Source organism: Gopherus flavomarginatus, chromosome 6 (genome assembly GCF_025201925.1).
Source record: "Gopherus flavomarginatus isolate rGopFla2 chromosome 6, rGopFla2.mat.asm, whole genome shotgun sequence".
Taxonomy (NCBI): Eukaryota; Metazoa; Chordata; order Testudines; family Testudinidae; genus Gopherus; species Gopherus flavomarginatus.
Genome location: NC_066622.1, coordinates 65,418,239 through 65,431,624, shown reverse-complemented (window position 1 = coordinate 65,431,624; position 13,386 = coordinate 65,418,239). Strand labels below are relative to the sequence as shown.

Genomic DNA, 13,386 nt, shown 5'->3' with positions numbered 1-13,386 from the left:
ACTGAGAGGAACCACTCCCCTCTGGGTTCCTCTAGGTGTCATCTGGTTTTGGAATCTCCTCACCGTGGTAGCTGCTGGTACCAGAGGGGGCTGAATTAGCCCTTTGGAGGGTGATCTCAGTTCTAACAAAAATGTGAGGTGAATAGGGCAGGGAGACCAGCAGGCCAGGAAGATACATGATGCTCACAGAACTGGCGGGAGGGGAAGATTCTTTGGGGTTTGTTTTTCTCCAAAAGGAGGAACCATGGTGCCAAGCATAGTGGCACCCCAGAGAAGCACCCACACCAAAGGTCCTCAGCACTGAGGCCACCATCCTGGGTCCCCTCCTCAGAGCTCAACAAAGCAGCTTCTGAAATTGACAAGAAAGGGCTTGCCAGGGGCTCACACCTCACAATGCCAGTGCAGGGTGCAGAGAGCTTCCCTCAGGTTCCTTTTAAATTCCACTTTTCCTGTCATTTCCCATCTCATTGGTACAGCTGCTGTCCAACACCTTTCTCCCCTAGCCAGGACCATAGGCAAACACTCCTTCCAGTTACTGGTGTTGTGGTTCCTGGCTGGCCAGCAGAGAGTGTTATTTTGACAAGGTGAGTAGGTCCTGTAGCCGGCATGGCAGGCTGTCCAGCACGCCTGGGCTGTGATGTCTACTGACCTTCCACTGAGCAAGGTGAGCAGGCTGTGACTTGGCCAGTCTGTGATCAACATGTTTGTGCCATTCCCCGTCCAGAGGTGGATGTCACTGGCATAGTGCACCACACTGGCATGGCTGCCAAATAGCCCCATCCTTTCTGCAGGATGTGCATATTTCCTCCTCTCCTCATAATAGCCTCTGCTGTCTTCAGCCCTGGGCTGTGCTCACACAGAACTCCCAGCAGAATCCAGCTGCTCTGTGAATACACTGTTCCTAGCTCTGCTCCGAGAGGGGATTGATACACCCATGTGCAGCTGGATCCAGGAGCACTGACAGCTGGGAAGCCTTTCATCCTATTTTTAGGCTCTGTATTTCTCCACCTGTAATGGGAATTGGCTTCTTTTTTCAAGGAGGAGGGAGGATGGGAAGGAGCTGGAGCCCCCTTGCTGGCCTACACGGGCTAGCACTGAAATACCTGTCTCTTCTGGTTTTCTGTGCACGCCTGTGCGCAACCCAGGCCATAGTCTCCAGGATCCTGTGCTGGTGGCTGAGTGGAAAGTCCCTCCCAAACACAGCTAAAGTCTATTATTGAATCATGCCCCTCAGCCTGCTCCATGCAGATCTCGCTGTCCATACTGCCTCCCCCAAGTCCAAACCTGACTAAACTGAGAGCATGAAATGCACCCAAATCCACACTCACCCCACCTGGGTGTGCATCCAGCATCCATGCTCACCCACCCTGGCCAGCACACGAATACTCCAGTGAGGGGGGACCCTGTAGGATCCTAGATAGGCTGACAGATCAATTCATTGGTTCTGCCTGTCTCCATCCCATCCAACTGGCACAAACTGGCATGTAGGAGCACAATGGGATGGGAAGAGCAATCTCTTTGATACTGCTGACAGAGCTTACCCTTATGCGCTCTCTCCAACATCAGAAACAACACAATCTGAGTGCCAATAGGGTGACCAGATGTCCCGATTTTATAGGGACAGACCCCGATTCTTGGGTCTTTTTCTTATACAGGCTCCTATTACCCCCCACTGCCTACCCTGATTTTTCACATTTGCTGTCTGGTCACCCTAGGTGCCAAGCATGGAGCCTCTTGGTCCTCGAGCAATGGGTGGCATTTCTCGAAATGCCCATGGGACTTCCTTGCATCTGTGTCCTGTCTCTGATGTATCTTGTGTCTCAGCTGGGAGGTGTGGAGTTTTTTTATTGTCTCTCTGTCTGTCTGGCTAAGAGCTGCCCGGGAGCAGGAGGGGGCAGGAGGTGAGGCTCTGATAAGAGCAGAGTTGTTCTCTCTCCAGGCAGGGTTTATTATGGGCCCTCACATTCTCATTCCAGGCTGTGGAGGAGGAGGAGGTGAACAGCCAGAGTGAGGAGAGACTGGAGGCTGAACTGATGGATGTGTCAGCTTGGATGAGCCAGCCCCTAGTTTAAGCCTGCAGGCAAAGCACAGGGCTGAGACTCTGAGGCTGTGGCAAGATAAAGACAAACAACTCACAGCACAAACCATCTTCTCACTCCCAGGCTGGGGTGGATGCAGCCTCCCAACTGAATTGGTCCCTGTGATCAAGGGGGGCACAGACCACCTGCAGCAGCATCCTCCACGCCAACACCACAGCCTGAATCCCGGCCCGGTGTGGAGGGGAGGTCCTGGTGGTGTTGGAGAGCTGTTCAGCACTCCTCGCACCGCAGTGGCTCCCGTTCTGTGGGACTGGGCCCAGCTTCTCGCTCTGGGCGTTGCAACCTGGAACACGAACCTCAGGTCTGGTGCTCTTGGGTCATGATTTCTATGGTGCAGCTAAAGCCAGGAACCCACACTAAAGCTGCTGCCCCTCCTAACCCTCTGCTTTGCTGATGGGACAGCTTGGGGATGGGTGCTGCTGCTGTGGGTGGTCAGTGCCCCCTCTCGACCACAGGCCCACTCCAACTCTGACTGGCACATGGGAGTCCTTGGAATGCGCCTACCAGAGCTGCAGATGGTCTAAGTCTGCATATCAGCCAGTCTCCAAGCCCTCCAGTGGAACCCTCTTCTCTGGGCCCCTACAACTGCCTCCTCCCCAAATGGGAACTCAGCACCTTGTGCAACCCCTTCACATTTCTTAAGGAGTGTGGCTACTGTCAATCTTAGGGAGTCTGGCTGACGAGCAGTGACACTCTAGGAGAGGTGGGAGAATGCATCTTTTCAGTGGAGATGGGGGTGACGTTAAATGTCCCAGGCCTGTGGCTCACTGTGGGGTTCTCCCCCACCACAAAGGTGCACTAGATCTGATATAAAATGTTCTGCATGGACTTTGTTTCTCGTTCCCCACCACTGCAGGACCTGGAGAAATCCATGGGAAACATTTGCAAATTCAGCCATTGGCTGTTAGGTTAAAAATCACTGGCCTGAGTCCCCACTGCCCTGCATCTTGTTTTATCATTCACACCTGTGCTAAGGGCGTGCAACGTGGCCAGTGCTATCAGACCAGAATTCTCCTCTCATGCCTACTAGTAATAGTGATTTGGACCCTCTTGGCACAGCTGTGTATGTGTATTGCTTGCACAAGCAGCCTGGGGGAATGGACCAACTGAGACACAAATAAAGCTGTTTTCATTTCAGTTTTTTGTTTCAATTTCATGGGAAAATGCTGTGAGAGAGAGAGGTTTTATAAAAGCTTTTGGGGCCTGATTCTCATTTACACTTAGGGTGACCAGATGTCCCGATTTTATAGGGACAGTCCCGATTTTTGGGTCTTTTTCTTGTAAAGGCTCCTATTACCCCCCACACCCCGCCCCGATTTTTCACATTTGCTGTCTGGTCACCCTATTTACACTGAGGCCCCTTGACACCACTCTGGCAGCATAAAGTAACTTTAAAATGGGCATTGTTGTAATTTACTACAACTGCAGGGCCACTTTCCACTGTCACTGTGTTGTACGTGGGCCCTAGTGTAAATGAGAATCAGTCCCTTTATGTTTTGGGCCAAACGACCTGGCAGTTCCCATTTAACCACACATCCCTGCCTTTAAAGAATGGGCCGCTTTTTCATCTACAATGCAAGTGAAGCTTCACCGTGTTAAATGAAGAGGTGATAATCCAAATAATGAAACATCAAGTGGCACAGGGAAAGCATGTGCTCAATGATCAGGACTCTGACTTCCACTGCCCAGAGCTGGCCGTCTCAAAGGCTTGTACTCAGCGTCTGGAGTAAGGTGTTGTGCTTGTGTCTGCCTAGCACCACTTGCCAGATGGCATGTAGAGCGACTTACAGCCTCTCGCTCATCCTCTTGGCTGAGGGGCGGTGACACATAGCCACGAGCCTCTGTGACTTTATAACTGACACTGCCCACTAATCCACAAGCAACATGCTGCCTAGTAACAGTTAAAGCGTTGGAGAAGGCTTGCTAGAGGTAGGAGCGACACAGGAAGGAACGCCGTCGCCACCACAGCCACAGGAGAAACCTTTCACTCTGTGGCACAGCAGCCCCCAAGGGAGGGAAGCTTCTGGGCCAAATTCAGCAGTGATGTAAAAGAGATGGTAAACTATCCACTGGGTGTAAGAGAGCCTTAGGCAGCCAGTTCATCCCTGCTCTCATTCTGCTGCAGCCAAGGGATCAGACACCAGCCTCAGTTACATCAGTGTAGATCCAGAGTAGCTCCAATGCCTGCTAAGTGGTTATTCCAGATTTACATTAGCATAACAAGGCAGCATCTGGCCCAAGGCAGATCTCAGTGGATGTAAGTGATAAAGTAACGTAACTAGCCCAGGCGTGGCCCTCAGGGCCCAACATTAGGTGGGGTTGGAGCCTTCCCCTGGAAGCACTTTGCTTCTCACAATGTGGGACCCTCTGTGACCAGCACAAGGGGTGTAAGTTACATGCTTAGGAGGCAGAAGCTGGGGCATGGAGCAGGAAATGCAACCAGCAAGAGCACAGGACGCCATGCTCCATTCTACTTTAATTCATGCCTGCACTACCCCCAACACTGCTGGGAGCAATTCAAACCTGGCAGAAGCAGGAGCAGCTCCCACTGATTTCAATGGGTGCTATGTCCCCTTGCCCCAGGAGCTGTGTTTGGTCCCACAGAATTCTAGATGGCTGGGAGCTGCACTCATTTTGCATGACCACTGAATGCTATCTCAGCACAGGTGACACCTGCTAGCAACACCTGCTTGCTAATCAGCTGGCTCCTAGGGCATGGTTCTCCCCTCTCAGAGTTTGGCTGCAGAGGAGTTACTCCTGACTCATGCTAGTGAAAAGGAAGTGAAAAACAGGCCCCCAATGTGTAACTTATTCCACCATGGTACCGCCATTAAGTTTGGTCCTACCACATGGACATTTCCCTTGGGGCATATCGCATAGTGGCGTAATGGGCAGAGAACAGGGTGTCTTATGGTGCAGAGATTTCAGGGACATTTCTGTGAGACTCTCTGCCACCCAAGCATCATGACATAGGCATCCCTGGCTAGGAATGGAGCTCTCTGAAGGTATTGTGACCCACCATCCAATCCATGCTAATAACTATTTGATGCTCTGTGCCTGTCCTATCTGCATTACAAGCGCCCCTCACAGGGGTTCTCACAAGAAATTTTTTGGTGGCCTCAGAGTGGCCTATTTTTCCTAATATACTTAATTAACATTAGGAAAAACAAATAAATATGCACATATACATGTCCAAATCATTGTAATTTATTTATGTAGGGGTTTCTTGCAGACTCAGTAATAAAAATAAAATACAGTTGTCACTATTCTTTACTGAACCTAAACAGAATAGAAACAAAATAAGATGCTTTGCACATTCTTGTCTAGTTTTTTGTTGTTTCTTTTACTTTTTTGGCTGCTTTTGTTTTTAGATTTGCTAGCTAGTATGGCTGCTGCTGTGAAAACTAATATATGTATATTTGTATGTATCACTTTTCACAGCAGACTTACTAGCTAGCTGGGAGACAGTGAAAAGTGATATTAACAAGCATACAAATATCGCTTTTCACAGCAGACTTACACAGCCCCAGAAAACCATGGATGGAGAGACAGGTAGGGAGGCAGTGAAGGCCAGGGGCAGTGTGGGGGATGAGCCCAGGGCTAGAGCCCAAAGCCCCCTGACTGGGCGATGGAGCCTGAAGCCCTGAGTCTGGAGCCTGGGGCCTGCCACCCCAGGGCTGAAGCTGGAAGCCCAAGCCCCACTACCCCGGGAAGGTCGGGAACTCATACCAGCTGCCTGCTCCTCTGGCATTTGTGGCTGCAAAGGAGGGCAGGGCTGGCTGCCACGGGGGAGGGGCCCCTGCTTCCCCCTCATCACTATCCAGGAGGCTGTGGCTGCAAGAAAGGCCGCTGGTGGCTGGTCGCATGCGGCCATGGTGGTCACATTTGAGAAACACTGCCCTACCATGCAGGTGTCATTTCTTCTGACCCTATCCCAAGGGTCTAGAGGTGAGAAAGGGAAAAGCCACCTATGCATAGTGCACGTTCTATTTGCAAGACCACCGGAGAGATGGCTTCAGCCATCCCAGCTGGGAAAGCTGAGACATAGCTGGATTAATGGCTAATTGGGAAAGTGCCCCTGCTCGCTCCCCACAAGAACAGACACCCTTTGAAACCAGGGGGTGAGGAATGAGAGGCAGGGAAAGGAGCATCCAGGTGTTAATTCACACTAAGAGATTGGAATCTGGCTAATGAAGAGCTCAGCTCTGCACCTAGCAGATTGGAAGGACCCTTCCTGGACACAGAGATTCATGAGAGTTGACTGAGGTCAGCCAGGATTAGAATCCACGACCCTCCTAGGAGCCCCTAGTGCTTTGCTATGAGTGAGCAGCACTCCTGCCCTCACGTGGCTTATCTGAGGACAGTTTACAGAGCAATGAATAAGTCAGTTGCTGAAAGTCAACTGAGTTAGACAGTCTCCTTCCCTCCCTCCCCACCTCCCTCTGCTTTCCCTCTTCCAGATCCGCAAGAGAAGCAAAGCCTGCCGAGGAGGCCTGTGGGAAAACGACGAGCTGGTGTCCATCAATGGGGAGCTATGCACTGGCCTTTCCCACGCCAGCGCCATGCACATCATCGACTCCTCCAGCGACACGCTCCACATTTGTGTGAAAAGGTAACAGTCGAGTGCGGGCTCCAGGCAGGGAGCGACCCGCAGGGATACAGCCCCCCTGCAGCGCTTCACTCTGCACAGCAGCTGTCACACAGTTGGATGCGGGGAACACTTTCGCTAACACAAGGCAGAGCAGTCTTGTCCTAGTACACTGGGGCATGAAAACAAGTCAGAAAAACAGGCCTATGGAGGACTTCGCATTCAACAAATGTATGACCTCCTAGGGCTTCCTGGTTGTCTCTGTGCCGTGTTCCACAGCCAATTAGACTGCACAGCAACAATGGGGAACAGAACTCAGGTCCTCCTGCTCCTATTGCTTTAGCTAAGAGAATCATTGTTAGCAATACAGGGAATATGACTCATAGATGAGCAATTATGATTCCATTCTGCAGCAGGCAGTGTTTCACACAAGACAGTTCATCACACTCATTATTAACATTAGTGACATTGCTTCACTTTAAATAAATGAGTATTCTGTACAACTGGGTTTGATTACACATGGGTCAATTACATTAACGGAAAAATGGCACGGTGCATTAATGACAGCATTTCATAGTACGGCCAATAATGGGATGGAAACAGAGGCATAAAGAAGTCAGAAGCATACTTCCAGACATGTCCCCCCCTCTGGCCTGTTAGAGGTCCGGCTGGCTAACGTCCTGATCCAGCAAAGCACTGAAACAGAGGACTAACTTCAAGCACATGAGTAGGCCCATAGACCTCAGTGGAACTATTCCTGAGAAGTTAAACAAGTGCTTTAGGGTTTGCTGGATTAGGGTCCAATCCAAGTCGGGAGTAAATCCTGTAGATTAGAGATAGAAAAGCCCTGGGAGGTCCCAACTCCTCCCTCTCCCTGAGAGTGCAGAATTCACCCCTATTGTACCCCAGACTGGACAAAGCACTAGTGAATGTCCCTGTGAGGAGACTTCCACAGCGATAAAGAGCCACACTGGCTGATGGTCTCTGCAGAGTGGGGCCTGAGCGTGACTGTGCTCAGACAGGGAAGAAAAGGGCAGGATGTCCCCACCCACAAGGAATCAGTACCAGGTCTCCATGTAGCACAGGGGAGGGAAAACTATGGCCCGCGGGCCGGATCTGGCCAATATGGGCTTTCAATCTGGCCGGCGGGATTGCCAGCCCCGTGACACAGCTGGCACCACGTCCCTGTGGCCCTGGAGGAGGCGGGGGGCAGGAGGCTCCGTGCGCTGCCTTTGCCTGCAGGCACCACCCCGCGCAGCTCCCATTGGCCAGGAACGGGGAACAGCGGCCAATGGGATCTTCGGGGGTGATACTCATGGGCGAGGGCAGCGTGCAACTGCTGGACATTCTGGCCATTTCCGGGAGTGGTGCGGGGCCAGGGCAGGCAGGGAGCCTGCCTTAGCGCCGCTGCGCACCACTGCCACTCCGGAACTGCTTGAGGTAAGCAGCGCCGGGCTGGACCCCGCACCCCATACCCATCCTGCAGTTCGCACCCCAACCCCCTGCCTTGAGACCCCTAACCCTCTGATGCACCCCTCCTGCACCCCAACCCCCTGCCATGAGCCCCCAACCTCCTCTCCTAAGACCCCTGCCACACCCCACACCCCTCCTGCACCCCAACCCCCTGCCCTGAGCCCCCTCCTGCACCCCACACCCCTCCTGCACCCCAGCCCCCTACCCTGAGCCCCTTCCTGCACACTGCACCCCAGCCTCCTGCCCCAGCCACACATTCATGGCCCTGCATACAATTTTCCCACCTAAAAAAAGGTTGTCCACCCCTGGTCTAGCTGAAGTGAGCCAGTGCACTGAGACATTCTGCTGTGTTCTCCTGTGGTTCTGGGCTCTTACCAGTGATTAAGTGTGGCAAGAGAGGCCTGCAGAAGGTGTCCAGAATAGTACGGGCCTTATGTCACCACACCAGAGCCCACCTGCAGGCAGCAGGTGCTGGGACAAATTCCACTGGGACAAAATCAGCACACTTTGAATTAGCCAAGTGACACAGGCAGTCTCCCCACTGTGTAAATCAGCTGTCCAGAGGCCAGCATTAGACAGCTTGGAGATAACATAACTAGCTGGCCTTACTCTTTAGTGGGGCTTGCCAAATGCTACTGCCTATTACATCTCTGCTCCTTGAACCATATTTATATTCTCATGCAGCACAACACTCATGTCCTTCCCGACAGGAGAGTCAGTGTGCTGATTCCAGTGAGTGCATGTGTGCAAGTGAGAGATGGGGCCCAACAGCCAGGACTCCGGGGTACTGTTCCTAGCTCTGACTCCCACAACAATGAATAATGCTAAGTTACTTTTAAAAAAGCAGAAGGGGGAAGAAGGGATTGACACAGGCATCTTTTTATTTTAGGGATTAAGGGACGCTGATAGCAAGAGGGAAGAGTTGGTGCGGGAGGCCATATGAGGGAGGGGATGGTGGCCTGAGCAGCTATGAGTGGGAGCGGAGATGATCCTAATAACCAACAGTGGGAAGGGGTGTGAGAATGAGACACCTTTCTGTCAAGATATGCATGCGGCCCACACCACTGCAGTGTTTGAGAAGCCCCAAACTAGCCCATTTCCAACAGAACCAAATTCCAAGTCTGTCCTGCCCCCTCAGCAGTTCACATTTTCATTCAGAGCTCTCTCTTGCATGATTTGCACCCCAGGTGCCCCCCAGGTAAGCAGCTGTAGCAGTGGGAATTACCTTGTGAGTTAGCCAGACGGCACTCACTCACTCACTCACTCATGCCCGTCACCCCAATCTAGAGTGCATCATATGGTGCTGCAGGCCCTGGGTGCCGGAGTTCCTGGAGTACCCCAGGCTGGTTAGCTCTATGGTGCTACTGCTCTAGTCTAAGGGCTGGTCTACACTATGGGGGGAAATCGATCTTAGATACGCAACTTCAGCTACGCGAATAACGTAGCTGAAGTCGAATATCTAAGATCGGATTACTCACCCATCCTCACCGCGCGGGATCGATGTCCGCGGCTCCCCCTGTCGATTCCGCAACTCCGTTGGGGTTGGTGGAGTTCCGGAATCTATATAAGTGCACTCGGGGATCGATATATTGCATCTAGATGAGACGTGATATATCGATCCCCGAGCAATCGATTTTAACCCTCCGATAGGGCAGGTAGTCTGGACGTAGCCTAATTATCGCTTCTTCCCTTCCCCATAGTCCAAATGGAACACAACCCCCTTGCCCACTGCTCTCACATTTTATCCCCTTCCATGTCATTGAGAGGAAGCCAAGTGGTACAATTTTCAAAAGCATCTAAGACTCAGATTTTTAACGGTATGTAGGTGTTGTTGCATTCAGCATTGCAACAGCTAACTGACTGAGAAGTCTAAGACTCATCTTCAAAGGGATTTAGGCACTTAGGAGCCAAAATCCCATTGACGGTCAATTGGATTTAGCCTCCTAAGTGCTCCAATCCCTTTTGAAAAAAGGATGTAGGTGCTTGTCATTTACATTTTTTTACTATCCAGCTAAGCACCAAATTATCTTTCATGAACCCTTAAATTTAAAAAAAAAACAAGGACTCCTCGGTTTTTTTGCTAATACAGACTAACATGGCTACCACTCCGAAACCTTACATTTAAAAGAGACCCACCTGCTCCAAGCACTTGCAGTACAAGCACACACCCAGCCCCCGCCTCCCTCATAAGGCTCACGGTGAAAGTTTCCCTCGCCGCCATATGAGCTTTTCTTTCTCAAGCATTTATTTGTTTGAAAGATGAAGCATAAACGCTTCTGAACCACCTTTTCCCAGACCATGTGTCAAACAGCCAAGTCCTGACTCAGTGCGTACATGACTGTGCAGGCGCAGCTACACATACAGTGGGGTGCAGCGTACCAACACTGTACAGCCAGCTAGCACAGGTATACACAGCAGTGGAGACAGTGAGGCACAGTTTAGGTGAGTAGAATGCCCTACACACCTGAATACCCAGTGATGTACCCTACATGGCTCTCTACTTGCCCAAGCCATGCCTCCCACATCTAATGCTGCTATTTATAGCAGTGTAGTATTCTGCTACCTCCCTGCTGCCAGAGGCTTGCACTGCAGCATGTAGCTATATACCACAGTGTGGATACAGCCTGCCTTTTGCCGCAGGGTGTAGCTACATGTGTAGTGCCTGTACAGTAACTTCTCACTTAAAGTTGTCCTGGTTAATGTTGTTTTATTGTTACGTTGCTGATCAATTAGGGAACATGCTAGTTTAAAGTTGTGCAATGCTCCCTTCTAATGTCGTTTGGCAGTGGCCTGCTTTGTCCACTGCTTGCAGGGACAGCAGCCTGTTAAAGCTAGCTAGTGGGGGCTTGGAACCAGGGTGGACCGGCAGCCCCCCATCAGCTCCCCACTCCCCTAAGTTCCCTGTGCAGCAGCTGCCCAGCAGGCTACCAATTGCAGGCAGTTTAGCTGTCCCTTCCCCCACTGCCATGTGCTGCTTCTGCCCTCTTGCCTTGGAGCTGCTCCCAGGAGCCTTCTGCTTGCTGTTCAGGGGAGGGGGGAAAAGGGAAGCTAATGTCAGGGTGTCCCCCCCTACTTCTCTCCCTCTCCCAGCTTACCCCTTTTCCATGTAGAGCAAGGTGGGGACAGGACAGGGTTCAGGACAGAGAGAGCTTGCTGATTGCAGCTGTTGTCTCAATTTCCTGATTTTTTTTAAAGGCAATGTACTCAGAGTGGGGTCCTCATACTTAAAGGGGCAATGCACTTCTCTCTCTCTCTCCCACACACAGGATGTGTGTGTCTGTCTCTGTCTGCCATGCTATCTCCCCTCCCTCCATTTGTGCTGCCTTGTAGAGTGTGAGGCTAAATTAACAGCAATGGGTTAATCCTTGAGGGCTCAGCGGAATGATAGCTCATCATTTAGCAGTAAGGCATTCCCTGGGAAATATCCCACCCTCTGACTTCACCACCTCAACCAAGCTTCACAATCATCATTGCTGTGTACAATATTAAATTGTTTGTTTAAAACTTAGACTGTGTGTGTGTGTGTGTAATATAGTTTTTTGTCGAGTGAAAAAAATTTCCCTGGAATCTAGCCCCACCCCCCATTTACATTAATTCTTATGGGGAAATTGGATTCGCTTAACATCATTTTGCTTAAAGTTGCATTTTTCACGAACATAACTACAACGTTAAGTGAGGAGTTACTGTACCGTGCATGCCACTGTAAGTGTAAACACAGCCTAGTGGGAGTTCTGACACAGCAGGTTCTGAGTAATAAGAATGGCAGAATTCAGCCGCAGTGTGAACTCAAGGGGCCAAATCATGGAGTCCCGACTAAGCCTTTTGCAAGTAAAATTACCACTGAGTTTTTGCCTGTCCAGAACCATCAGGACTGAGCCTGTGGGATATACAGTCAGAAATCAGAGTACAGGGCTCAGTTACAGCTCTCACCAGCCAAGCTGGGATGGACAGGGGAGGAGGAGTTGCCTTGCCCCTGCTGTGGGGCCTGGAGACAATATGCCTTTGAGAAGCATAGCAGCCCCCAAGGTCTGGGGGAGGGGAAGACGGGGTGCCACTTGCTATTCCTGTGTCGCAGGTATAGCCAACACCCTTTCCAGCACAGCCAAGCTAGGAAGCAGAGAAATGTCAGTGATTAATTGGCCCTGATGTAGCCATCTGAGTTGCAACTGCAAATGGTGGGTTTGAATTTGGCCTGTATCATCCAGATAGGTGAGACATTTATGGCCCCTGTCCCTCCCCTATGCTGAGTGCCATCCCCCTGCATCCTAGGAGTTCCTCCACTGACTGAAATTCACTGAGCCACTCCTCCTTCTCTCCACAGGATGGCTGGCAGAGACCGGTCTGGCACGCGGCCCCTGCACTCACTTTCCCCTGGGCAGCCTCGAGTACTCTCCGCACCCTCCCCAGTCAGCCCAGAGCCAGCTGGTCCCCCAACCATCACCCCACCTGAGCCACAGCGCAGGCGGCAGCAGCAGCTGGGGAGCCTGACCTCGCCCCCCGACAGCGAGGCGTACTATGGTGAGACGGACAGTGACGCTGACAACATTGCCCAGGAGAAGCACCGGCGGGCCCGCAAGAAGAGCCCTCGCTCTCCACCTGGAGGCTCCAACAACAAGCCAGGCGAGCCACAGGATGAGGTGTCTCTGTCTGAGCTGAGTGGCTATGACAGCACCCCAGAGGCAGCAGTGCAGGCCGGAGAGGGAGGAGAGAACATGAGTGGTGTGGCCGAGAGAGAGATTGTGAAGCAGCCCAGCAGCCTCACGGACACCCCTTTCTCAGAGAGTGAGGTGCTGCTGCAGCCGTCCCCAGCAGAGAGCAGAGAGCTCTCCCCAGAGGCCATGCTCCTGCCCCATGCCACCAGGACCATCCGAGCAGAGCGCCACCTCATCCCCATGGTGGGGCCAGTAGAACACCCAGTCGATGAAGATTTAACCACCACCTATGCAGAGAAAGCCAAACTAGCTAGTAAGTGCCCTCAGACCCACCTCTCTACTCCTCTGCTGCAACCTGCCTGTGCTAACTCCCCTTCCCAGGCCAAAAGGCCTTCACCCAGCACTTAACCCAGCTTCTCTCGTGTGGCAGGACGCTGGGCCAGGCCAGCCCTGCAGGGGTCTGAGCTGGCGGCTTAGGTCACTCAGAGTTTCCTCTGGCAGGCGCTCAGGGAAGATGTTCAGAGTCTAGAATTCAAGCACAAAAAGTGGCAGGACTCCACCCATCCCCACCCTG

General features: G+C 51.9%; 1 protein-coding gene across 1 annotated transcript in view; it reads left to right on the top strand.

Moving 5' to 3' along the window:
- SYNPO2L (synaptopodin 2 like) overlaps window positions 1–13,386 on the top strand; it is a 60,117-nt gene that overhangs the window by 11,314 nt on the left and 35,417 nt on the right. The window contains exons 2-3 of the mRNA XM_050960057.1: window positions 6,560–6,711; window positions 12,482–13,125. Coding sequence (XP_050816014.1) covers window positions 6,560–6,711; window positions 12,482–13,125 — 796 coding nt within the window. The remainder of the gene's footprint in view (window positions 1–6,559; window positions 6,712–12,481; window positions 13,126–13,386) is intronic.